This window comes from Vanacampus margaritifer, chromosome 6 (assembly GCF_051991255.1).
Source record: "Vanacampus margaritifer isolate UIUO_Vmar chromosome 6, RoL_Vmar_1.0, whole genome shotgun sequence".
NCBI lineage: Eukaryota > Metazoa > Chordata > Actinopteri > Syngnathiformes > Syngnathidae > Vanacampus > Vanacampus margaritifer.
In genome coordinates, this window is record NC_135437.1 from 19,093,978 (window position 1) to 19,121,913 (window position 27,936).

Genomic DNA, 27,936 nt, shown 5'->3' on the forward strand with positions numbered 1-27,936 from the left:
CAATTAAGCAGTTGGCCACAGCATACATTTGTAAGGTTTGTCCCACTGATTGGTCTCTGATTTCAGAAGGACAATCGTATGGGGCGTAAATAGTGCATTATTGCTGTGTTTTGATGTTATTTAGACACCTGGGCTTTAGGTTATGAAAAAAAAAATTTGCAATGTGTCTCCTTTGAAAAACACATTGTTGCTATTGACTCGCTGCCTCATTATTATTATTAACACACATTGTTGCCGGTTGAGTGAGAAACACTGAGCTTTTTACGCTTGATTTACAGTACAATGTAAGAGTCTTCGATCACCATTAGATGAACATACCTCATTATTTTCTGTCTTTTGTTGAATATACTCAGAAAACACATTTCTTAGTTCATGCATGACAAAGTAAGCTATCACCCAAAAAAAACAACACAAAAAGCAAAGGAAATTGTTTTCTAAAATGCAGAGGGTCAAAGTCATGGTAGCAGTTGTAATATTGCAAGAATATTGCCTTAAAAATATCACAACTCTGGTGTTGGGCTGAATCCTTGTAACTCGGAAAATAAAATAAAATCAGCAGACCCCAAAAATGGTATGTTTGTTTATCTCTTTGACTGCCAGACGTTTTCAGAAAAGGAATACCGTGGGTGCCAGCCGATTTAAGCATTTTTGACTGATCTTTCAAGGTCCACAGAAAATTATGTGTTTGGACTATGGAAACACACATACTACCAAATGAAAGATTGGACTCTTATCTTTCATCAGAAAAAAAAAGTTTGTTTCTACCTTATTCCGTTTTTCAGTAATCAACAATAGAAAATGGTTAGTTTCACCTGTTTTGAAAAAAAAAACGTCTTTTAACGTCTTTGGCACTCCTCCATAGGATTTTACTAAACGTTATTTAACGTTTTTGGCAGTCAAAGAGTTAAAATATACACATTGTGTTGTCAAAGAGACATTTTCAAAAGATTACATTTACCAAATATTGACATAGGAGGTTTCGGCTTGCGTCATTATGAATCCAATTGGAAAAGCCTCAGATGCTGGACTGGATAAAATGTAAACAAACCAAACAGTTTGGACGGTCCATTTTCAGGCCGGTTTCAAAATGTCAAATATGGCCTTTTAGATTTTAGGAACGCAACTTTATGTGCAATATAAGGCGTGCTTATGGCTCGTGTAAAAAATAAGGTGTCGTGCTTTATATTCTAAATGGAAATATTTGACATTTTGAGTTGAATCTTTTTATTCAATGGAAAAAAGTCTTTCATAAAATAAATGAAGACAAAGTTCTATTTATCGTTTGTTGTTTTTCTTTGAAATGTGATCTGTGACTCAAATCCATGCTCTTGAGTTTTTGAACCGTGGCACCAAATGATTAACACTTAGCGAGACAAATAGAAATGTGTGTTGTAAAAAAAAAAAAAAAGTGCATCAATATACATGAATTAAAAATGGATCAATAACCATTTTGTCGAAATCGATTCGTGAGGTGTCCAAAGATTCCCGTCCCTAACGAAGACAGCAGCATTCAATCTCAGATGTGTGAAAATTGTGTCACTGGCTGCTGACGGCTTTACTCTCACACTCTTCATTTGACTTTTTTCTTTTTTTTTTTTATAGCTATAATCATTTTGTGATTTTACATAAACTGAATAGAACCCTCATTAATCTGTCCTACTATTCACTGTTTTATTATACAAAAAATAACGTCCGTTAAAAGGGTCATTAGTGATGGCATAACAAAGAACTGGAATCTTTCGTAACTAAAATGACTTACTAGTAGCAACTTTATTGATCGTTTTTTATAGGAACAATGACACAATTCTGCTTGCAATTCAGCTGACACCACATTATGCACAGTTTCGACAATGAGCTAGTGGTAACGCGGCAGGACACGTCCAATAAAGTTCTTCAAACGTTCATGCATTCATCACAGCACATGGAATAAATCACGCGGACTAATAAAGTGAAGATTCCACAGAATTGGTGCGACGGGGAAAGTGATGATGATTGTGTAAAGTTATACATTTATCTCACTTTGGTTATATTTATGGCTATAATAGCGCCAGATACTGTACAGGGTACACTATCTGGTCCGTGTTTTTATTAGTTGTAGTTATTTATTCCTCTTTGGGAAATTCAGACGGAACATCAGGTTTACTATGTCAGATTAAATTGCTATTATCAGTGTGTAGGGAGTAGATGTGAGGTAGGATATTTTAATCATTTGAATGGACACTTGTGCACGATCTTTGTCATTTATAGTTTTGGTTCTACTCTAGGTAGCAAACATATAAACTAAGCAACTACTACACAAATGAGAGAGGATTATAAACTGTGATCGAGCAGCTTTAGAATGCAGTAAAGCAAAAAAAAAAATTCAACACGCCATATTAGCTTAATGTCGGTGATTTAGTTCCTACGCTAGAGAAGAGAAAATTCACAAAATCAATCAGCTAGTGAAGGCGGATAATAAAACGATTTGCATACAGTACAGCATAATGTACTTCATTCACAAGCGGTCCTTATTTCCTACTTACGCAATTTTCAAGAACAGCGAGGCATCCGTTAATGTATGCTTTCTTCAGAAAATTACATCTTCCGATAGAAGAGACAAATTCGTTCATTGAAATTTCTGTGATTCTAGTTGTTTACAATTTTATCATTTAAAATAGCATATTTTCCTCAATGGTGTAATTACGTTTCAGAGATTAAGTTTAAGAACTCTCCAGGAATCCCACATTGATTATTTTACTAGAGCTTTTATCAGGCCCAATGCTTCAACATGAATATATATATATATTAGGGGTGTGAATTGCCTAGTAGCTTGCGATTCGATCTGTATCACGATACATAGGTCACGATTTGATTCGATATCGATTAATCCCGATAATAATCTATAAATCAATCATTGTGATTTTTTTTTAATTCAAATTGAGAAAAATCTCATCAATAAACTTCTACATGTACACTGTAAGATTTGTTTGAAAATGTACTTCAGGCTTATAAGCTGTGGTCCACCGTATTTAACAAACACATTTTAAGGCTTAATGTTCCATTAATATAACATTCTTCCATGCTTAAAGTGTGAACCCTAACTCTAATTAAGACATTTTGTTGAATATTTCCATCAAAAATTGATCTTTAAAAATCGATTCGGCTGCATATTGAATTGATACGAGAATTGTGCACTGTAATATCGCGATATATTGCCGAATATATATATTTTCAAACACCCCTAATATATATATACTGTATATATATATATATATATATATATATACTGTATATATATATATATATATATATATATATATAGTGAACGTAGTAATTGCTGGTAGGCTTTCGAAGTGCGGTCACTCTAAAGCACCGTAGTGCACACGCTTCAAAATTCAATGTTGTTGGATTCTATTAGTTCACCACCAGATGGCACTAAATACTAAACATTGTCCCTTTAAAATTTAACTTAAAACTAGGTCGACATTTGTGGATCTCACTCTGCTTCATCTATCCTTCCTTTAGTCCTTCCTCTGGTCTCTTGATGTCTCCCTAATCCTGTCGGAATTCAGATGTATCTTGGGTCGGTGAAAGATTCTGGATTTCTAACTCTGTGGGTGGTGCCTGGTTGGTGTTGGATTTCACTTTGCGCACTTTGAAATTTCACAAAGTCATAAAAGTTTTTTCAAACAGAGATTTATTTTTAGGACTACATTTAAATATGTCTTTAAATTGTTGAACCAGATTGCAAGTAACCGACAACTCTCTTTTAATGCCCAAGTGGACACTAACACATACAAGCAGCAGCACAGCAATAACAGCAATAACAATTTTATGTTCCACAAGGGGACCGCACCTTGAAAACCCCTCACTTATGGTAAAGCTTGTTTTGGGGGGTTGTCAAAAAAAAAAAAAAAGCTAAGAAGTCAGCATTTTTCTCAAGTCTAGCATTGTTTACTTAAATCCAAGTTTTGAATGCTAAGCACCTTCTGCCATGCGTGACTCATTCAAATGCGAATGATTACAAATGCTGCAGCCATTTAAGGTTTTGATATTAGCCGCGAAAGGTAAACAGAACAAAACTACAGCACGGACACGTCGCTGTTAGCTTGACAAATGCATTTGGAAAGCATACATAAAAATCTGCCAATAGTCATAAAGGGGTGGTTCTGCTAGATTGGAGAAGCGGCTCGCAGCAGCTTCTGTTGTTGTGCGTGTTTGTTATCCTGCCTTAATTCATCTTCTCCGAGGCCCTGTGCATTTCCTTCCCCCCCTGAGGACTGATGAGCACGGGGCCAAGTTAACAACATAAGGAGGAGACGCTCGGAACACAAATTGCTCAGACGCTTGAGTCCGAACGTGCGTCCGGGCTACTTGATAGCGCCTTGCAGGTGGAAGGGGTATAAACAGGATGTGACGGTTGATTATCCGGATTGTTCAACGTGATGACTAAATAACTTAACTCATTTAACCCTGGAGAACCCAAGAACCCTTTTCTTCTTTGGAAAATTATGAATTATACATTAAATGACTGCTATAAGTTGACTGAACACCAAAATATATGTTTTTTTTTTTCAATTTTAACCCTTGTTTTTTCAACTAGCTCAGAGTTGCTAATTTATCAAAATATATATATAAAACATACTCCTAGGCATTCTGCAACATGATATGAAATAGATTAACAAAAAAACCCACAATTTTACCATCTGATGGTATGCTGAGAAGATGGTTTTGTTTGGATTGATTTCCAGCTCAACAAAACAGCATGTTGCCAGCCATCTTGTCACCACCACTCTGGCTCATGTAATTGCAATATTCCTCCACTAGATGGCCCCATGCAGGGGTCCGAAGTGGCACTCTGGACTTTTGAAGTTAAATTTGTAAAAAAAAAGAAAAAAAAGAGGTCTGTGTTATTTGAGTAGCAGAATTTATAGGGGCCAAATTTGACCCCGTGGGTTCTCCAGGGTTTTAAGGACGACGCATTTCTGATTTAAAAAAAAAAAAGTGCGCTACTGTGTAAGCTACAAGGCTACTGAGTATGACCAGACTGCATCTTTGCAGTCTTAATTCCAAACAACTTTATGGTATTTCAAATAAAACCATTCATTTTTTTTCTTGTAGCAGCACGAGCCGAGCGTGAAAAGACACTCCTGCGCAGTAAACCAGGCGCTCGTTCTACAGAACCTCACACGCAGCTCATAAAAGCTTGTGGATCATCATATTGTTAAAACTGACGGTCACACTTTTCTTTTTATTTAATAACCCGACTCATCCTGCAGAGACCTTTCGCTTTCGTTTAATATAGCAACAAGCAAAAAGCCTTGAGAGGGGGATAATGGTTTACTTCCACCAGGCGCGCCAGTACACACTTACTGCAGTGCAATAAACAAAAGTCATGTTTGTGCTGCATCACACACAGCTCAAAAAACAATGTCAACCGGATAAAAAAACAACTCTTACCACTCGCTATTTTGCACACATCGATTTCCTTTTTTCAATTATCAATTGTAATTAGCATGGAGCCAATTGTGCCGCGGGGCATTAGCAGTCAATGACAAGGGGTCCCGGTCAAAGCGCATGCAGAGACTGATGTTCAGTCGTGGAATGTCGATAGGGGCGCCCGCATCGGCGTCATGAGAAAGTCAAAGCATGCTCAGGAAATTCTTTTGTCGTCATAACACCCGTGTGAAAAGAAATTTAAAATTTATGTACATAGACACAGTAAGATTTGGGTGAACATGTGCATATATTTAGGTCTTTATTTAGTTAGTTACTTTAGAAGAAGGTACAAATGATCCGGAGTACACAACATTTCACAACTGTTTTTCCATTAAATTTAGTGAAAGGTTGGTACATGCACTAAGGAAGGGCCAATTAATGTATTTTGAAAATGTAAAATAAATGTCTTCCTTCCTTTCCTCACTCAGTCTTTCCTTTGGTCTCTTGAGGTCTCCCTAATTGGTTGGAATTTAGATGTTTTTGGGGTTGGTGAAAGATTCTGGATGGTAACCCGGTGGGTAATAGGTGATGTCTGGTCGGTGCTGGATTTCACTTTTCTTTCTTTTCTTTGATCCTTCCTCGGGTCTCCTGACAACTTCACGACTCTAGCGGGATTCTGAAGTATTCGGTTTAGGTGAACGGCATGGGATTTTTAATAGGTTTTAGGTGAGTTAATGAGCACACACTCACACACACACCCGCACACACACATACAAAAAAAAGAGAAAGAGAGCAATGATGATGACATGTCGAATCGGTAAGATTACCAAATGAACAATATTGAGCTCTCTCTCAAAAAAACAAAACAAAAAAACTATCTGCTGGGTTAAAAGTAACCCAAATTGGGTGAACTAGCTAAACCAGTGCTGGGTCCAAAATGGACTGAGCCAATATTGTGCGTTCAGTTGAGAGTTTGACCCATCACATTGACTCGAGATTTGGATCCAACAAGGTTTAAAAATTACCCATACTGATGATTACATCTATGGGTTACGGGGTTATCAGTATAGATGTAGTTGAAAATAACACACATTTTAAGAGAAGCTGCTGTTACCCACTGAGACAGCCAACATGTTCTCAAAATGTCACATCAATCAAACTTTATTATTATAATAGCACCGTTCATATTTTAAAATGCAACTCAAAGTGCTAAGCAATTAAAACATCCATAGTACAATAAAAAGAAAAAAACACCTATCCCCCCAACACACACACACACACACACAAGTTTGTTTTACTATTTTTGTGGGGCCATCTCATAGACATAATGCATTTCCTGGCCCCTTCCCCTAACCACAACCATCAAAAATGATTGCCTATGCCTATTCCTTACCCTAACCTCAGCCATAACCCAATTCAAACTTAAACTCTATAACCAAGTCTTGACCCTCAAAAAGAGGTCTTAACTTCTGGGGCCCAGAAAAATGGCCCCACATGAACGGGTCTGCCCCACAACTCTGTGAAATCCCGGAATGTTGGCCCCACTATGTAACAAAAACAAAACCACACACACACCACTGAGTCGTCCGGGGCTTTTCCATCCCACAACGAGGCGCTCTAAAGCAGAAGTGCCAGATCGAAATCCCGGTCCACATGCAGTCACATCGGAGTTTTCCCCTGACTTTTTTCACCTTTCTCTCCATGACATACGCACACTCACTGCTGACAACGAGGCGCTCTAAAGCGTACATGTTTTCAGCAATTCTCTTCAAACTTCTATTATGCTTTTTAGAAGCTAATATCTCAATTGACTTCAGGGTCTTTTAATGTTGGTAAGCAAATGAAGCATTTTAGTTTATTTTCACGTTTATGTCTTTACTAGATTTCACTTGTGAGCCAAGATGCTAATGGTATCGTCCAGTCAGAGAATGAGTAACTAACAGGTGACCTGACAAACGATGAAAGTAAAAATGTTTGTGACTGTACATTGTGGTCAGTGGTTAGTGCTGTTGTTTCCCTCGATGCTAGCAAACAGCTTTTTTTTTCTCAGCCAAACCAATAAATGTACCTGTCATATGCCACAGGTTATGGACGTATCCCTCAAACTGAGTGCAATTTAGCTGGAGCGCCCCGATACCTACTAAATTACTCCAAACAACACAGAGACACGGGCGCACAAAAATTAAGCGATAATTGCTTTTTAATGATATCACATTATGCAAATGATCATTATAAAGTCATAAATTCTTGGGTTGAGTTCCTGCATGCCCGGGCACCACGAGTGCCAAATTAGAGTATATTACATCGGTGGAGAAAAGGGAAATGATAAGGATGTTTTGCTGGCATCCGTGAGCTGACACTGTTTGCTGTTGCTGGAGCGTTATTTAAATAACATACTCTGCCAGGAAAAATCCCCTGAAATACTACAAATGTGTTCTAACAAGAAATCTTTAAAATATAAAGGAAAATGAACACATTCAATATGCTACAGAGATGGACGAAAGATTGATAGATAGAGTAGATAGCTGCATGGTACAAAAGGACAGAAACAGAAAAGTGCATCTCATTTTTTTTTTTTTTTTTTTTTTTTACAATCTCATCTCTCCAGGATAAAATGGATTCTTTTGAGACTTTTTCCTATAAAAAAAAAAAAAGAGGAAATCCTGGCGTTCATGTCAAATGAACCGCTGGTTCTGAAAGCAGCGTCGTTCTTCCTCGATCTGAAACTCACGCGGCTTATGAATAATTCTCCCTCCAGTCTCAAAGTCAAAGTGAAGTAAACTTACGGGGCTTTACGTGTGTGCATGCGGCAGAGAGAGAGAGAGAGAGAGAGAGAGAGCCCGAGCGAGCGAGAGAGATTGAAAACATACCGTAGTTACATTAAAGAGGCGTCAAACAAATGAATTGAGTCATCTGGGGAAAAAGACGCAAGGTTCCAGCGACTGTCAGCATGAGCCTTCAATTGTGATTGATTACTAGCATGGGAGGAAGAGTGTCTAAAATACTAAAAACAACACATCAATACGTGTAATCACGGGTCACTTTTGATTAAACTAAACAAGGAGACGATGTAAGAAACCAAATCCACGTGGAATCTTGTTTGAGAGTCCACGCGAGCGCTGGTGATATCGATCCGCGGACCTTAAAACCTCTTTTTGTGCTGTCTTCTTTGGTTGGGGGGTGGGGGTGGGGGTTGGGTGTGGGGGGGGTTGTGTCATTGGTTCTTTAAAACGCATCTGCCCGGAACAAAAGGCAAGAGCATCACAAAGTGAGGAGTTTCAATTCAAATACCTCAGACGGGGGGGGGGGCTTCTTCATTTCAGCTGAAGTGGAATGTCAGCACTCTCGTCCAATAAAAAGTCTCCTTTAATTGCGAATACGCAACAGGACATGGCGAGCGTGACTGCGCTACTGCCGCATCCGTTTTTTTTTCTTTTCTACAAGTGCAAGGGCCACAGATGCAGATGTAGAACAGCCCTGACTTCAACCACTTCAAACAACTTTTTAAAGATTGTGAGTCAGACTCTCTCAAACCCTCAATTCATTTCACAAAATTCTCACAGACACGAAATCATTCCCGAAAGATTTTCTAGCTGTAAAGGTGGTGACCAAATCCTTATTTTCTTCATGCGTTCATATACTTTGGATTATTTGACCCTCATTACTCAGAGTGCCTTTTGTCAATATTTGGAAACTAGAGTTGGAATGCCCAAAGTAGATAGTTCGATTGCCCTTTTTTCCTTCTCCCTGTGTGGCAAAAGCAAACAATTTAATTGAATTTTGGGGTTCGTAATGTCTGCATTACTCTAATCACAGGAGAGCAGAGCGCAGTTGTTTATCTCGACCTTGGGAGAATTAACAGAGGGGATTTGTGGAGATGTTAATACTTTGAAAAAAAAAACTATTCTGCAAGATTGGAACCTGCTTTTATTGACCAACCAGTCAATAATTTTATTGCTATAAAAAGAAAAGAAAAAAAAAGAGCGCAATGATGATGACATGTCAAATCGGTAAAATTACCGAATGAACAATACTGAGCTCTCCAGAAAAAAAAAAAAAGAAAAACTTTTTTTTTTTTTTTTTGCTATTCAAAACAATGACATGCACTCGTGCGAGAGCGCCGTTAACTCCCACCGAAAATAAACAATGCACGAAGGTAATTCTGCGTCGCTGTACTGTATGTTAAGGGATGCAAATACAAATGAACCCATTCGCGCTTGTTACCCTGCTGTGCAGCTGTATATGATTAATAAAATGCTAGCCGATTTATCAGGCAGCGATAATAGAAAAGGTGCAAGTTGCCGTGCCCGCTACATGCAATAGAACCTCCGGAGATAGTGCCATGAATGTGGGCGCCGCAGAATGCAAACTACAACCCCAAATACCCTGGGGGCCTGGAGGCAAATTTGATTAAAAGTTTGTTTTTCTTCACTCTCAACAAACGGAGGAGCCCGTCGATGCGGCACTGACAGTTAATTGGACTTGGCAGGGCCACGAGTTCATTCGTCAGCATTGTGTGGGGTTTGCCTAGGAGGAGCAGGACAATCGATGTTCCTCAGGATGGCCTGTAATCACTGCACCACTGCGATGAAGTGCAGGGTTAAACATCAGGAGATTGCAGGGGCACCAAAGGAATCCGGGAGGGACTGCTAATATTCCGCCAAACGTAGAATAAAGCAAGGTCACCCCAACACAGGAACCACAGACGACCTGAAGATGCAAAGACGCGCGAGATTCCAGCAGAACCTGACTAAGAGTTTGCAAATAATACACGGCTTCAGTTCTCAGGCTATAAACGTATTAAAGCAATGTTAGCAAGAGAACTCGGAATTGTTTGCTAGCCGGCTACCGAGCGTTAGATTCAACTAAGCGGTTAATGAAGCCCAGCTAGACAGTTTATCAAGGCCTTCGTCTTTGTTACTTCATTGAGGTCCTCTAACACCATAACAACGCCATACAAAGGGAGTTTGGCCAATTGCACGCTGGAAAGGAGCCAAAAATACCCAGGCTAGCTTAGAGCTAGCTGGCAACTAGTACTACATAAGCGGATGGATTTAAAATGGGTCCGAAAAGGATACGTGGTTCAGAAAATGAATGGATGGATCATTGGAATGACACCCTGGGTTCCGGAACTTAAAGTAAATTAAACATACATTATTAATGCATACAATATAATAAGCTTTTAAAGCAATAACTCTGGAGATTAATTTATTCATTAAAGTGTTAAAAAAAAATGACACAGTTAATTCAGTGTGCAGCCAAACTTTTTGGAGTCACTGGTGGGAAGATGAATAAACATGGGCTATATGTAGAACTATACATGTGAGAAGTTTCTAAACCTGTAAGCGGGAAGTTTTAAGAATTGTTTGATTTATTTATTTATTTTTTTGTCTTTCTGGAGAAAAAAAAGAATTGTTAGATGAGACGAATATGCCTGTAAAACTGAGTTTGTTTTGATCTTTTTGTTTACAGGAGCACAGTCGTAGTCAAGGACCATTGAAAGTTATTGGAGCATTTGAATTTCTTATTTGATGATTTTACATCAATTCCAAGATTTTACTCAAGCAAATATCTGTTACAAGCTCAGTAAAAAAATTGTAATAAAAAAAAATAATAATAAAAAAATAAAAAATTGTATAATAAAAAATGCGATTAATTGTGATTATGAATGGTATTGTGCGATTAATTAGTTATCCTTCCATCCATTTAAAAAATATATTGTTTGACAGTATATATATATATATATATATATATATTAGTGCTGATAAAGTTAAAGTGGTAGCTATTTAATCACAAAAATTATCGCATTAATCATGTATTAACGCAGATTATTCACACCATTATTTTGACAGCAGATGATGCTTTAGCTTGACAGCGTAATAAGCATAACTACATGCATTAAAGTAAAGCGTTTAATAAACGTTTGTTTATGTATGACATCGAATATTTGTTCATGTCAAAATATTGGGGTTATTTTTTTATGCAAGTAATTAACGGATTAGAAAAAGATGAGGATGAGAGCATGCAGCGGATCAAAAAATGTTGAAGACGTCCTCATCACATTAAATGCCGAAAGAATTGGCCGAAAGAGCTGGATTTCACTTTCCTTTCTTTGGTCCTTCCTCGGGTCTCCTGACGGCCTCACGCCTCTGGCTGGAAGTGTTCGGTTTAGGTGAACGGTATTGGATTTTTAAAATAGGTTTTAGGTGAACTAATGAATACACACACGCACATCCACTACAAAAAAAAAAAAGAGAGCAATGATGATGACATGTCAAATCGGTAAAATTACCGAATGAACAATACTGAGTTCTCCAGAAAAAAAGAAAAAAAATGACGAAAGAATTAACACATAACAGGTGCTTGTCAAATTTGGCGGGCAAATTTTTTTGATAAAAAAAGCCTTTTTAATTAAGCGATTAATGGTGGTTAATCAAAATTCTAAGATGTGACTAATCTGATTAAAAATGTAATTGTTTGACAGCTCTAATTTACACATATACTGTATATATATATATATTAGTGTTTACGTTGTTTTACTTTGATGCACAAAGGGAGTAGCACACATACAGTAGCTCTGTGTGCACACGCGACATATTTTACTTCTATTTCATTGTTTATGTGTTGATATTGACCACAGCGGTCCCAATTTACAATTGTGTGCCTGAGAGCACTTTAAGTACCAACAGTGAAATAAAAACAACTTGTGCCCTGCAGCCATTATTGAGCTCTGGTAACATTTTGAAATGCTCAAGTGTTTGTGCCTTTATCACATGATGTATTGTACTGTATATGTGTGTCGCGATGCTTGAACCGTCACAACGTTAAAAAAACATCCATCGCCTTTGGAGAAGACACCGTTCCGCTTTAAAGAGTTGGAAGGTGATGACGAGACAACCTTGAAGACAAGAAGATTCGGCTGAGATACAAGAAAGCACTCCAAGCTAAACAGCATACGAACACCATCGCAATACATGGATGGAATGCAGTGGAGCATATTTTGCGTTTGTGTAAACAACCCATCAAAAATAATAATTAGACAACGTCCGCTCAGACAAACCTCTGAAAAATAGCAATGGACCCAACCCAAGCGTGACATCCAGACTGCAAAATGAGCTTTGTTTTTGCATTAGTATTCAGGAGGCGTTGCATCTCTATAAACTGTTATCGTGGCATTTTTGATATTTTAAACGGGCTGACCTTCTCTTGAGGACAGCAGATAAGGCCTTTTAATGTCCTTAAATCAGGCCATCTATGCAGACTCTCAGACACTCTCTTAGTAGATAATGACAAACATCCGCGCGATAGCGGCCGTCGGAATGCGATGCGCTGACCATCCACACACGGTAAAATCCACAACCCCCCCCCCCCCGCCCCCTCTCTCTCTCTTCCACGTATCAAAACACACCCGCAGAAATGTACACACACATTTGAGGCCTTCTCCCAAAATGCAATGGAGTAGTGAGCTCACGGGTGCCATAAATCCTGTTTAATGGGATGGCACGAGACGCTCCAGAGCAGAGCGGAGAGTCAATGCGCTCACTGAGGCCAAAAAAACAATTTACACAAACAGCTGTTTTAACTCACTTGACATAGGCATGCAAAATCTCACTTGAATGTTTGAATACTGTTGACTGTGAGGATGCACGGATATATGGACACACACTCGATCACGCACATGCATCGTTTCACACAGTTGGAACTGCTCTCCGCAAAAAGTGCTATGGATATCCTATTATTCCACTATTATGCCAGAAGCCTAACCGGTACAAAATAAATTGTTATAGTTGTCAGTAAATGCATGTTTGTCTAATGAGGAATCTAATAGATTTTTATTTGTGGTAATAATCATCAAATACTCTCTCACTGGCCATAACTTTTGGGGCATAAAAAGATATCGGTATGAGATTCAAATACTGGTTACAAATAAAAAAAGATTGTTAAATCGCACATTGAGCGTCAGAAATACTTTCAATTGAGTGGGTAGTTTAATTAGGGAAATCAATTTGGTAATGTATCGGTGTTATAGACCATTCAAATGTAGTTAATTATAATGCACCGGAGATAACTGTGGGCAAACTTAAGGGTTAAAGAATTATTAGGCACACTAATAAATGCATCCATTCATCTTCTCGAGCTCACACCGCGGATTGGTCGCCAGTCAATCACAGAGCACGTATAGAGACCGTTCACATTCACACCAACACTCCACAACGGTGGGAACTGGACCCACGCAGGGGTCGGGATAGTGTACCATTAAAACAGCAAGGACATGTAATCACACCCAATTCCAGAGGTGTTGAAAATATTCTGCTGTTACACTCCATGCGTGAAGTGTTGGTTTAACAGTATATTGTTTTTATAATAGTCCTTTAACTGCACTGCATCCTGCGAAGAGGAGTTTTCACCATATTAGCTAACATGAGGGGGCAATTTTTTTTTTTAAACACCTCTCAGTGTGATGCAGTGCACACCTACGCTACTGCCAACCAACAATAACGATAAACATAGGTGTCAATCAAAACTGAGCGTTAGTATCTGTAAAAAGCTAGATTGTTATACGTATATTTATACACATATATATACGTATATTTATATATATATATATATATATATATATATATATATATATATATATATATATATATATATATATATATATATATATATATATACACACATATATATATATATATATACACATACACACATATATATATATATATATATATATATATATACACATATATGCACATATATACATATATATATATACACATATATACACATATATATATACACATATATACACATTTTTTACACACATATATACACACATATATACATATATATACACATATATATACATATATACACATATATATATATATATACATATACCTCAATTCAACATTTAACAACATTAAAAGATGTAACGATTTTAAAATGTTCGTCAAATAAAAAACGATTTTCTGATCAAAATCATTTATATATATATATATATATATATATATATATATATATATATATATTGGTTTTGATTTGACGAACCGTTACATTTCAAAATTGTTACATCTTTGAATCATGTCACACCCTATATATCAAGATACATAACTAATCATCTTTTAATGAGAGAGATATTTAAGAGATATAAATCGGTTTGACATTGCAGATTCTTTGTTGTTTGGATAGTTTGGGCTTTGGAGATCTTTTACCTGTTGAAACATATAAACATCACAAAAGCTACTGTCTCAAATCGAATTGTAATCCTACTGAATAAAACAGAATATAATCATGGCATCAAGAAATTATTATATTATTAAATATATATAACTTTGTACCTCAAAAATATTTTTTCACTATTAACATTGCATCATCAAAGAGAACAAACCATTTCCAACACTTTAGATTGGTCAATAATTTGTGAAAAATGACACCCACATGTGTGGACAGACCAAAAATATCCATTTGTGGAAAAAACGCCAAGTTTGCCAAATTGTAAATTATAAGATTTTTTTTCCAGACGCCAGAGATTTAAATTGCAATGCAGAGCATGTGTAGCTACAGAGCTACAACCCTTGTTAGATTGTGTACACACCTAATGAATGGTCTGGGGAACTGACTTGACATGAGTCTTTCTGTGCATGCACGTGGCACCCGGATGGTGTAATTTGCATCCTGTAGGTCTTTGACGCTGATGCATGTCAATGTCCTGCTGCTGTGGGAGAGGAGGGGAACCATCTGGCTTACATGCACTTCAGAGAATAATGTGTAAATATTGTTGACGGGTGCCGGGAGGGAATCCTCACAGGAGTCTTTTCAAAATACATTCTCTGGCTGCATGGATTAGGTCTGGCTCCGTGTTAATAGTTCAACTAGTTGCTGCTTGCCGTGTCCTCCACAGCAGACTACAAGTAACCAACACGGATGCCAAATTATAATATGCAATAATGTCACTGATTTATTTGGCAATTAGCATTAAGTAAGTTGCCCCCCTGTCTGGAGCAATTTGCTTTTGCAAGTCTTCCGGGGGCTACATTCATCAATTAAATATGTGTTACACCAACCTTGTGCCATTTGGAGACAACTGGGGGGGTATATGTTGCGTCATGGACCGTAGCTAACCAACCAGATTTGACCGTAAAGATAATGATGACGCTTTGTGCCTATCTTACTTATATTCTAATATTCTCCCAAGGGTACGGGAAATTGAGCACATTTCCATGATTGACTACAGTAATCCCCGCTTCATCAAATATGTGATATACAGTAGAAATAGTTCAAATTCTATATTGAGAAAGAGCAAGAGCAGTGGAAGAGCTAACCCTAACACAAAAACACTCGTACCCGTACCCGCATACCCGTGGACCAACACTTTACAGGTAGCAAATCCCTTCTTTTTTTTTCAAAATTAACAAATTTATCACCTTACAATAAACTCGAATAATCTTGCGCAAACATGTACATTAATAAATGAACCTAAAGCAGTCACTTTCTGTAGGCGTAAAAAGCAGGATTGAAGAGGATTTGACATTCAATAATCTTCAGCAAAAATTATGCTGAGCTGAAACACTTCCTGTCTTTATTCTTTTTTTTTTTTTTTTTTTTTTACAGAAGAGCTCAGTATTGTTCATTCGATTTGACATCATCATTGCTCTCTTTTTTTTTTTTTTTTTTTTTTTTAAATAACAAATCAATTAAAAAAATTTTAATAAATGTTTTTTTTTTTTTTAAAATACATATACATATATATATACATATACACACATATATATATATATATATATACATATATATACTTTTTTTTGTATGTGCGTGTGTGTGTGTGTGTGCGTGCGTGCGTGCGAGCGTGTGTGTATTCATCAGTTCACCTAAAGCCCATTAAAAAAAAAAATCCCATACTAATAATATAATATAATAATAAATTGCCAAATGCAGAAACATCAATGTAAGTTATCACGATGTAGTGGCTCTCGCTAACAGACAGAATTAAGTAACCGGAATTAGGTTAAAAAATTCTATATACGTAGACCATGTTTCTATAAATTTTGATATTTGGTTTTTATTTGAGGCAGATATTTTTTCCATTAAAATGTGATTTATGAGGAGGTTAGACCATTGGTCGATATTCAGAGTTTGTTTATTTTTCCAGTTAACAAGAATTGTTTTTTTAGCGATAGTAAGGGCTACAAGTGTAGATTGAAATTGTTTATGTGGTAAATCAGTCTTTATTCTTCTTTCAAATTTACACCATGTCGAACAAAATAGTGTGACATCATCTATTGGTCATAAGTGGAATTACATCCAAAATAAACAGGAGGCAGGACAAAATACATTTACCGGTAATCATTTTCAGCCAAACTCATGAAATTGCATACATTGCACTGCCCCTGTACTATTACACTCCATATCGTTTTACAGCACTTATTTACTGCCACAGTTTATATTTCAAAGTGAACACTTTTGTTGAGCAACACAAGATAAGAGTAGATTTTATCATAAAACTAGAAGACAGCAAAACAATAGAAAGCTCAAGCTTTACAGCCAAAACGAAACATAAAAATGCATTTTAATGTTGTGCACTGAGAACTGAGAAGATAAACATAAAATGATGATAGGAGAATATGTTCAAGAGCACAAACACGCCACACAAACCGGCAGCAACAATTAAACATTCATTCATTCCTCAGGAGAACTCAAATCTAAACTCGGAATTGTGACAGTCAACAAGAAACATCCTGTTTTGTCCTCGTCTAACCGTCTTTATACTAGCCACTGTGTCCTTGTGGAAGCCATCCCTGGGGACCCCACGCAGGTCACAGGGCAGCTCTAGTCCCAGCGGGACTCTCGATTCAAGACTGGGGAGAGGATGAAATATTTTCTGGCATCAGCAGGTGGATCCCAGTAGGCGGCAAAGAAAAAAGGCAAAAAAACGGCCGATATCTTCTGCCGCAAGACAACTTGGTGAATCACTGGGAGCTTATCGCCTTCCCTTCGCCGGCCCCAAAAAACAGTCGGAGTCTCATCTGGCCGCCTGACATATATACAAAACAACTTCCTGCCAGGTGCTGCTCCACAAAGTAAGTCCAAGCCTTTGATTGGGAGCCAAATGACTGGCTGGAAGGCTGTCACTTTCGCTTTAGGCCGCTGAGCATCCCACTTCATCTCCAAGCCTGTGTGACATGCTTTTTAATCACATTCGCACATTCCTTATTATGTGACCAGCGCACACCCTCTCCCCAGCAATCAAACCCGAGAACTGGCTTTTATTTGATCTTAAATACCTTTCCTGAAACACAAACATACTATTATCAATAAAATGAACATAACTGTGTCGTATGTGTCAATGCTCATATATGGAGGCTGATAAGACTGCATCGTCTGTATTTCACATATGCGGAATAAGGAAGACATGCCATTTACACTACAAAAAGGAGGGCAGATTTAATTTGAGAATTGGCAGACATTGCGCATTTTCAACAGATGAAAGCTTGTAAATGAAAAGCCTGGAATGGCGCCTGCGATGGTAATCCAAAGTTATGAATAATGCCTCTGTTTCGCCGCTCAAGTCTTTTAATAAGTTGGATTAGCAAAGCACCTGCACGCTCAGCTGCACCTCTAACCAACCAAGAGTGGGAGAAGAGTCTCCTGGGGTACCCCCCTAAAGCTTGACACACTCCCATGTTGCAGTCTCACCCGTGTGTGTGGGGGGGGGTTGGGCAGGCACTGCTGCTGAACTCACTGTAAGTCTGCATTGACGCAGGAGCAGGTGATTTACACACATCTGCTAATCAGAGAATGGCTTTCTTGCTAATGAAAATTCATAGATCCATACACTAACCCTACTGATATAATTTCTCATTCTTTATTCTGACAGGTTGATTTATTGTTGTGTACTGAGAACGTGTTGTGTGAGTTGAGTTGCTCGAGGGAGGCAGCGCTGCTCTGCACATACCCCTCTAAAACACTAGTTGGCAGCGTGGTCTGCCTTTTCAAAGTTCATAAAGTTTGCAGTGGAAAGAACGTGGCTCATATATATATATATATATATATGTATATATATTAAAAAAAAAAAAAAAAAAAAAGAGAAAGAAAAAAAACAACATTTAAAAAAAAAAAAAATTCTAAAAAGGAGAGCAATGATGATGTCAAATCGATCAATACTGAGCTCTAAAAAAGAAGAAAAAAAAAAGAACGTGGCTCAGAAAGTGATCTCTTACTAGGAGTTATAATAAATGCAATGTATACAGTAAGCGCAAAAATAGTAACATACATACCTTTTATACAAACTAATTTCACAGTTTAAACCATCAAGTTATTTCAAGATTGAACTACAGGCAAACAGAAATGGATTGCAGTTATAAAACAAACATAATGTAACCCTACTAATTTCTGAGGCAAGACTACTCATTTTGATACAGCAGCACTTCTACATAAATATTAACAGTAAATATTTTTCTCTGCACGTATTTAAGCACTTTGTCTTGACGTTTACAAAGCCATATTCACTTATCTCATTCAAACGTATAGGAGAGTTAGGCTACACCGGCACGTTGACATAGCGTACCGATACAAGGAAAGGTTAACCTTATTAGTTTAAAATAACTTACCGGTATGTTAACCTCTAAGATCCATAACCTGGCTAACGGTAAAACAAAGGATTTTCTTCTATCACACAAGCTAGTGCTAAGCTAGTTCGTCTCTCAGGTGCGGCATCCAAGTTTGAAAATTCCCTTCAGTTGTTGCTAGCATGGCGTTAGCCGACCATTAGCGAGGCGTAAGCTGGCCAAATATTCCAATTTCTGCGATGCCATTACCTAACCAACATCGAGGCATTAGTTGACCAATGATGCCTACTAAATAATCGATATCTCATCTCCTGAAATTCCAAAAACATTTCAGAGCTTACACGTGGTGTTCACACAAACCTAAGTTTATTATTATAAACCTTCAATATTATTTTAAAAAAATCAACAAACATCTGTGTCGCATCTGCGGGTGTGTTTTTGGACACAGTCGTCATGTTGCCTGAATGTCAGCCTATGTTAGTGATATGTTAGTCCATGAAAAGGCATCATTTATTTGTTTTTGCTATTTATTTAATTATTTGTATGTTTAATGTTCAGTGTTTTGAACAAATAAATGTGTGTTAAATCAACATATATATATATATATTTTAATACTTATTCATGATTTTCGCTGTTTCCTTTTCTACTTGTTGTGTACAAGTTAGTAACTGTTCTTTGCCTTGTTGCCGCCAAGTGGCAGAAAGCTAACTGAGCAACACATTGACAATTGTAACAGCTCCAAAGTATTGAATTCGTAACATATGCTCTGAAATTGTTTTATGCAGCCCACTAGTCGGTGCTCGCATCCCTGCGAACAGTATGGCCGCATGGTTAAGACCCACTTATTTAGACATTTCAGGTATGAGCTCAAGGCCACCCCTATATGAGTCATGGTTTCACCCTGGCCAGCCCAATGAAAAATTTCTGGCTACGCCCCTGTGGACAAAACAGACATTTGTCATGTGAAGCCACATTAATGGAAATGTACGCTGGCCACTGCACATGCTATGTTATTTATTTATTTTTATTTTTTTCTTGGTTGGTTTTCTTGGCTATGTTATTAAGTTATGGCCTTGATGTATATGTGAATTTCTATGGAGCTGCAAATCAACCGACATATTTTGTCTGATATGCAGCACCAGGCCTTGTTCTTTATTATAAATATGCATGTGCTTTGTTAATCCCTTGGTATATAAATCAGTTGATACTCAGTTGATTGTTCAGCAATTTTCATGAAACATTTATTAAGCGTTACCTCTGAAATGAATTTCTAAGCATAAAAAAACAACAACAACCTAGTCTGTTCATTCTTATGTTTTCTGCAGACACAAACATAGGGGATGCAAAACTCTTTTTTTTTTTTTTTGCTATGACTTATGAAAACAATTCTGGCAGATAGAGAACTATTGTTCAAATAAGTGGCATCAAGACGTTTACTATATTGCCACTTTCAGTTGCAATGAATAGACTATTCACCAGGGACGAATACCTTTAAGGCAGGGGGAGTACGATGTTTCTTGTATCAAAAGGATGAGAGCGATCAAAGGGTTGAAGTGCAGTAGTTTCTTGCTTGCTATGTGAACGTTCCATTTTTTTGTGTGGAGAGTAAAGATACATGACCTGCCCTTCATCTCCTCGTCTCGTCATTTACGACAGAGGTCCCCAACCCTGGTCCTCAGGGACCGGTATCCAGCCTGTTTTCCATGCCTCCCACAGCCAACACAGGTGATTCATATCATCAGCTAATCAGCAATCTCTGGAGAAGGCTGATAACGATCTCCACCTGTGTTGGCTGTGGGAGACATGGAAAACAGGCCGGATACCGTGTCCCTGAGGACCAGGGTTGAGGACCTCTGATTTACGGCATTGCAACCATTGGTGACCCCGACGTGATCCAATGGTCAACTTGCCCGACTTTTGCCAACACAACTCACAGCCGTGATTTCAGCACATCGAGGCCTAGTTTCCATCTTTTGGACTTTTGGAAACTACCGGTATGTTAAAAAGCTACTAAATGGAACGGCCGTCATTATGGCTTGTTAGAGCGCTGCGTTGATTTATCCCAAGTCACAGGCACCAGTCTAATCATGATTAAGATCATAACAGTAAGCTGGTGAGATACAGCGGGGGGCTGCAGCCATCCATCCATCCGTTTGATTCGTCAAGCATATCACTTCCACTTCCAGCAAATGAAAATGAATTCATTGAGACTTACCTGTTCCATTGGCTGTGTTTGCAAAGAAGAGAGGATACAAAGCTAAGTAGCTTTGCGATAGGCGTACACTGAGGCAAATGCTTCTAAACTAACAGGCTGTGAAAGCCATTTAAGGCATAAATGAGACTAAGTAAGGAATAGTGACTGAGGGAGGGAGGGCGCACTCACCGCTGGAGCAGTCCAGTCCGCCCCATCCTGGCTCACACTGGCAGGTATCGGGAGACACGCAGCGGCCGTGGACGCACTCTTCTGTGCACAGAGCTGGGGGAACAAGCACGCACACACGTCAGCAGCAGTTTGTGTTCCGAGTGTGTTAAACAGCATTACAGCACTAATAAACCATATTATGAAAACACTGATAGCAATTATTATTATTTTTTTTAAATGAGACCTCAATATTGTCCTTATTAATCGCATATCAAAGAGGCTGTTTTTTTTTTTCTGGAGAGCTCAGTATTGTTCATTCGGTAATTTTACCGATTTGACATGTCATCATCATTGCTCTCTTTTTTTTTAAAAAAATGTCAAAATTTATTTTGTATGTGGGTGAGTACGTGTATGTGTGTGTGTGCGTGCGTGTGAGTGTGTATTCATTAGTTCACCTAAAACCCATTAAAAAATCCCATACCGTTGAGAGGCTGTTTAACGCACAGGTCCTGTTCAAGAGCCACAACAAAAAGATTTCAGATTTGTCTACATTTGACTTTTTACACAATCTGCGTCTAGCAATAATATAAATAGATGTATGACAAACACGTTGTTGTGAAATATCCATCCATTTTAACGCGTTAGGGTCACAGGTGAGCTAGAGTCTAGGTTAGTTAAAAGATGTAAATGAAGCATTAATGAGTAAAATAATAAGAGAGTTTCTCCTCAAAATACTGTGGTGAATACAGATAATTCAATTTTAGAAGCACAAAATAGTTTCTTCCAATTTCGGCTCTGTGTCAAGGTCCGACTTATGAAGATATTGCATTAATGATCCTGAAGAAACAGTTTTTTAAAAAAAAAGGTCATCGTACTACAGCTTGCTGTTGTTTTGGTTCTGAATGTGGAAGATGGGCCTTGGTTGAATCAGGTCCAGTGGGATAAAATCTTGAAAATCTAAAAAAATTCCTCAACTATTTGCATTATCACCTTTAACAGAAAACTGTTATGTACTATAGGAGTTTATCAAATTAACTAGAAAGCATAAATAATACAGAATTGCTTGCTTGTTTGATCTTACTGTATTTAATACATTAAAAAATAAAATAATTTTTATTCAATACAATAAAATGTTATATGTGACCTCACTAGTCCAAAAATGGCACTCTAATTAATATTACATTTTTGGAATATGAGTTATGAAGCAAAATCCAGCCGTTTTTATCTCAGGGGGCGGCCATTTTGCCACTTGTTGTCGACTGAAGATGACATCATGTTAAGGGGGAAAAAAGGAAAGTATTTGTCTAAATATAACTTGGGCCATTATTTTAACCTATTTGCTCGACAAAACATATAAAAACATTATATTTTAAATATTGCCATGGTCCCAAAAACATATTTATACATTTTATTTATTTATTTATTTTTATGCTAGAGCATACATTAGGCTTTGATGCAGCCTCTAAACGGCCAGCAGGTGGCAGCAGAGTATAAGAGATCAACCAGGGCCATGTTGCAAAAAGGCTCTTTGCCAGTGGTTTAAAATGATTTGTGAATAATAATGAAACTTAGTTATATTCTAATGCTAATTGCTGTGAAACGGAAACAGAAAGAAATATATTTTTTTTCCTGATGAAAGAAGAGACTCTAATCTTTATTTCTTCCATATTTTTATAGCAATAGAACACAATATTCTGTGGGCCTTGCAAAATCTGTCAAAATCCAGTTAAAACAGCCGGGAGCAAAGGGTCAGTGAAAATGGCTGGGAGTGAACGAGTTAAGAAGGTGACGATGTATATATTTTTGAAATATGAGAGGTTAATTGATTGTTTTCCAAACTATGCATAGTTTGGAGATGGTTCTTGGTGTGAAAAGTTTAAGAACCACTTCTCTACATACTTCATACAATGTTGGAAAAAGTAATAAAGAAGCAAGACTGGGCACAGTGTGTAATGTTAGCTAAGTTAAGTTTGTGTTTGAATGCCGAGTGAAGTTCTAAGCAGCCCGCACTTTAAGTTTGAAGGCGGGAAAATATGTTGTTAAACACTCATATTCAACATCCATCTCTATTATTTGACAGCAGACTAAACAATTTCTCCAGAGAGTGCGGACTTAATCAACATCTCAGTTTATCACAGTTTTACTTTCCAGATCGAGCTGTTATCAGCAGGCGGAGGCATGACAGGGCGGGCAGTAAATCCCCTCTAATTTGATCAGCCGGTGCTTTGTCATGTACTCATGGTTGAATACAGCGAGGCAGCGCACTGCGGTGTTTACTAAGTGTGTGCGTTGCCTTGATCATTCTTATTGAGCAACACGGCACCCAACCGTCGCAATCCTATTTGTATTCCTGTGAGCGTGTTCGGGGAGTTTGGAACCATCCGCCGGGCGGAAGTTTTGCAGGTTTTGTTTGTTGTTTTACGGGGAAAAAAAATCAAATCCATCACAGAGATGGGCACTTAGCATGAAAGAGCAAAGTTGGAAGACAAAGTCATCAGGTTTGCTGGGTTCTTTTCTTTGGTCCTTCCTCGGGTCTCCTGACGGCCTCACGACTCTGGCTGCAAGTGTTCGGTTTAGGTGAATGGTATGGGATTTTTTAATAGGTTTTAGGTGAACTAATGAATACACACACACATACTCACCCACATACAAAAAAAATAAAAAATCAAATCGGTAAAATTGCCGAATGAACAATACTGAACTCTCCAGGGGAAAAAAAAAGTTTGCTGGGTTAAGACAGATGTTCTCTTATCTCGGGGAAAGAGCGCGAGCATGACGGGAATCGGCAGTTCACGAATGATACAACCAAGGGCAGCAGAACAAACAGATAACCCGATCCCGATCGGACCGCGTCCAAATTCTGCCTTTTTGTTCTCTCTCCTCATAAGTAAGACAACAGGCCGGCGCGCTAAGCTCCGAGTTGATTTTCCCAGCTCTGTGCGGGATACCGCGGCGCTCATCCTGCAGGCAGAGAGGTCAGCGGGAGCTGGCGGCAAGCCTGAACTGTACGACTATAGATTATCACTCAATCAGCCTTCGATTAGGGTCGGCTGCCAGCAGGAGAGATGAGGCCGGAAAGGGGGAGGAAGAGGGAGAATCCCAAACAGCCACAAGCCGCTGCTAATCACGGAAATGCTCCCGAGGCAAAAACGGTAAACCAGAGATTGAAAGATAACGCAGGGCAGATTTCTAAGCATCAGTATTCTGGCAAGGAGAGTGTCTAATTAAAATGAGGTGGGGGGGGGGGAGAAGAGGAGTCTGTCCAGCATTTGTGCTGACGAAGGCGCGAGATCGACTACCTGTAATCAATGAGGCCACAATATGCAGAGTGTTCAAAACGAGGAGACGAATTCAATGTCACCACAACGAGCTGATTTGATTTTGTTTCAATCAGCAAATTTTGATCAGCGAACCAGGAGGGGAATTGCAAACGTGTCACAAAAAGAAACATGGAAATGAAGTTTTTGCCCAGGGAGAAAAGATGAAGTGCGCACTTCATCCTGAGATCTGAATGGCGCTCCTAAAAAAAAAATTAAAAAAAGGCACGGCATAATCAAACAGGAGTAGGTCTTTTCATTTTAATTGAAATTCATGAATCACGCCACTAAACTCATTTCTGAGGAATCTGAAAATTGAGTCTTTCATCTGGATAAAAGGCTAATCTAGCTCATTATGCAAGAGGTGTTATCAGAGCAGTTAACAATGGAGCTAATTGGTAAATGCGCTGCAGCATTAATAAGAGTTATAGTCTTGCACGGTCAAGCCACTATCTTAGTCCTCTTTCCAAATGTATGACAAAAAAAAAATAGATTGCTAGCGCTGCGTTGTCTCCTGGTTTCGAGGACACGTACAAGGTGCACTCAAATTCATTCAAAATCCATTGTGAATTTGCTGGCTCACTGAAATACGTTTCTTGCATAACGGAACAGACAAAAGACAAACAGATTCATAAAAATCAACAACTATTTTCAAAACCTTCAACACAACTTTCCCCCCCCAAAAAGGGCCACTTGTAATATTAGTTGTGTTGGGCTAAACAGCTGCAGATTTTTTGCACCGGCATGTATTATATAAAGGCATATTTTGACAAACTGACATCGAAGCAAATGGTTGAATATTAGTGATAGATTGATTTTTTTTTTCAAGGGCTGATACGAATACCAATACCGATTGATAGTGGGCAAGGAGGCCAACAACCGATATTTGGAGCCGATAATTATTTGCAGCAAAAGATAAAATATTAGCATCAAAATTAAACATTTAAATAAAACTACAACTTTGTTCATTCAAACTTTCAACATAATGAAAGTTTTTCTTTTAATAGAAACATACAGAAAATTAGATTTCTTAGTTTTAAAATTCTAGCAAAAAAGTAAATATCTCCCTAAATTTTCTATAGTAAATACAATGTTCCCAAATTTCAACAAACTAAACATTTTAATTTCTAACAGAAACAAAAAGTGCAAGTTCCCGGTATCCGCAGCACCACTTATAAAGTTAAGTGAAAGTTTAAATAAAATGCATAAATTGATTTATCAAGCTGGTATCTTATTTATTGACGAATGCTTGCAAACATAGCAAATTTGGGGTTTTCAACAATGTTCGTAAAAAGTTTCAAAAGATCTTCGCAAACAGTGAAAAACTGTCTGAAAATCTTCCAAATTCATTTGTAAGACGTAACAACTGACATCTTTGCAACATTTTGCAACATTTTACGTACCCTGACGAATACTCAAAATTCACTAAATTCGTAAACATTCACCATTTAGTGAAATACCAGTTTTTTCAGCCTTCAGATTTCTAAAAAAAAAAAAGGCAGATGCCCATATTCGTCAAAATGACAAATATCGACACTGATAAACGGCCGAGCCAATAATCAGTCTATTGAAAATAGAACTCAACATTGTACGAAATGTCATTGTCTCGTCTTGTGTTCTATAACATAGCCTAACATAAGATGGGATATTGTAACTAGGCTGAATAAATAAATAAATACATTTTTAAAAAATCCATGTATCACTGCTTGTGTTTCACCTGCGCTTTATTGTACTTGAGGGTAGACTTGCATATTGTGCAAATGAGCGAGCTACTGGCCTCATTTTTGGTCAAAATATTTATATAATATATATATAAAATATTTATATAATATATATATATATATATATTATATAGTGAAGTAAAATTGTGACGGCACCAAAAGTGACATCAATCTACAATCGCGTATATCAAACATGCTCCCTCCAAACTTTCTATCAAGGACATGATTTAATTTTAAAAAAACGTTGTCTTTGAAGCGTGGGGAAAAAAAGTCAACAAAGTCAGGATGAAAAAGATATCAAAGGAAATCCTTTTCCTGGTGGAAAAAAAAAAAACCTCATCGTCTCTCCAATATGAAACATGTCGTGTTACTGCGCAAAACGTCAAATGGAATTGATTTCATTCCGAAAGACTTGCGAGAGTGCTGACGTCACGTAGCAGCGGACGGGCAGGCGTCACGTTGCCTTGTTTACAAAGACGACACATTCAAAGAGCCTGCGTGGATACCAACCAAGTGATGTCATTAGTGAGTTTCTCGCACTTTGCTCCTCAACTGTCACCGTCAGCCTTATTACAGGAAATGAGTTCCTCGCATCCTCTGCTCGGGCGAGCTTCTGATTAAGGTAATGAAGAGGTTTCCGACAGATCAAAGGTCACGCAACTGCATTCGTAAAGAGCTCCAGTGGTGAAGCTTAAGCTCTAATTACACGCAGAAAGAGAGATAACACACTCAAGCTCGCTGATTTGGTGTCAGCGATGTTTTTGAAATTGGTTTATTGTTAATTGCTAATTGTTTGGGGGGGGGATTGAGGTTCATTGAAATTCGGAATTGCTGCGGAAATACTGACGATCTTGTCTCAATTTACACACAAAGTGACATTCTTGGTGTGAAGCTATTAAAGTGTTCTGTTGTATAAATGGCAACTGCTGGAGATACGTAGGCTAATTAATAATATTAATACAAAAATACATTGTTGAGAATACATAAATAATTTTTTCAACCAATTAAATGAAATTCAATCAATTCCCTCAGCATAGTGATTGGGATATATGGATAATTTACCATAAAATCCCATGTATACTACACACCCGTGTATAATACGCACATCTAAAATCGCCCTTAAACAGTTCCTCCTTTGTACTTTTTTTACGGTTCCCTGATTTGGTGGCATCCATTTATTACACTGGCCAGCATTTTTTCCCCCGAGTGCCAAAGACATTTTAATGATTTGCGTAATTCTCTTTAAAAAAAATTTTTATCAGTTTCTTTGGATTGGCTCTATTTTTAGAGATATCGATAATTTTGACAATTAATTGAGTAATAATTCATTTGCAAAAGGTATGTTATTTACTGCTAATTTTAACAAATTTCCCGAATGTTTGCTTTATTTTCATATGAAATATATAACGGTTGCCTTCCTCCACAATATTGCATCAAAAATTAAATAATACACAATGGACATGATTGAAAAGACAGATACAGCCTCAAGGTTGTAGCTTAAAGGGAATACCAATGTCAAAATGTAAGTATTTTTAGGATAGCAGCAGACA

At 37.7% G+C, this 27,936-nt stretch overlaps 1 protein-coding gene across 7 annotated transcripts in view; it reads right to left on the reverse strand.

The window, feature by feature from the left end:
* The window catches only part of megf11 (multiple EGF-like-domains 11), a 123,705-nt gene that overhangs the window by 49,524 nt on the left and 46,245 nt on the right, over window positions 1–27,936 (reverse strand). For all 7 annotated transcript variants that reach the window (XM_077567196.1, XM_077567191.1, XM_077567190.1 and 4 more), the window contains one exon: window positions 21,370–21,462. In XM_077567196.1, the coding sequence (XP_077423322.1) occupies window positions 21,370–21,462 (93 nt within the window). The remainder of the gene's footprint in view (window positions 1–21,369; window positions 21,463–27,936) is intronic.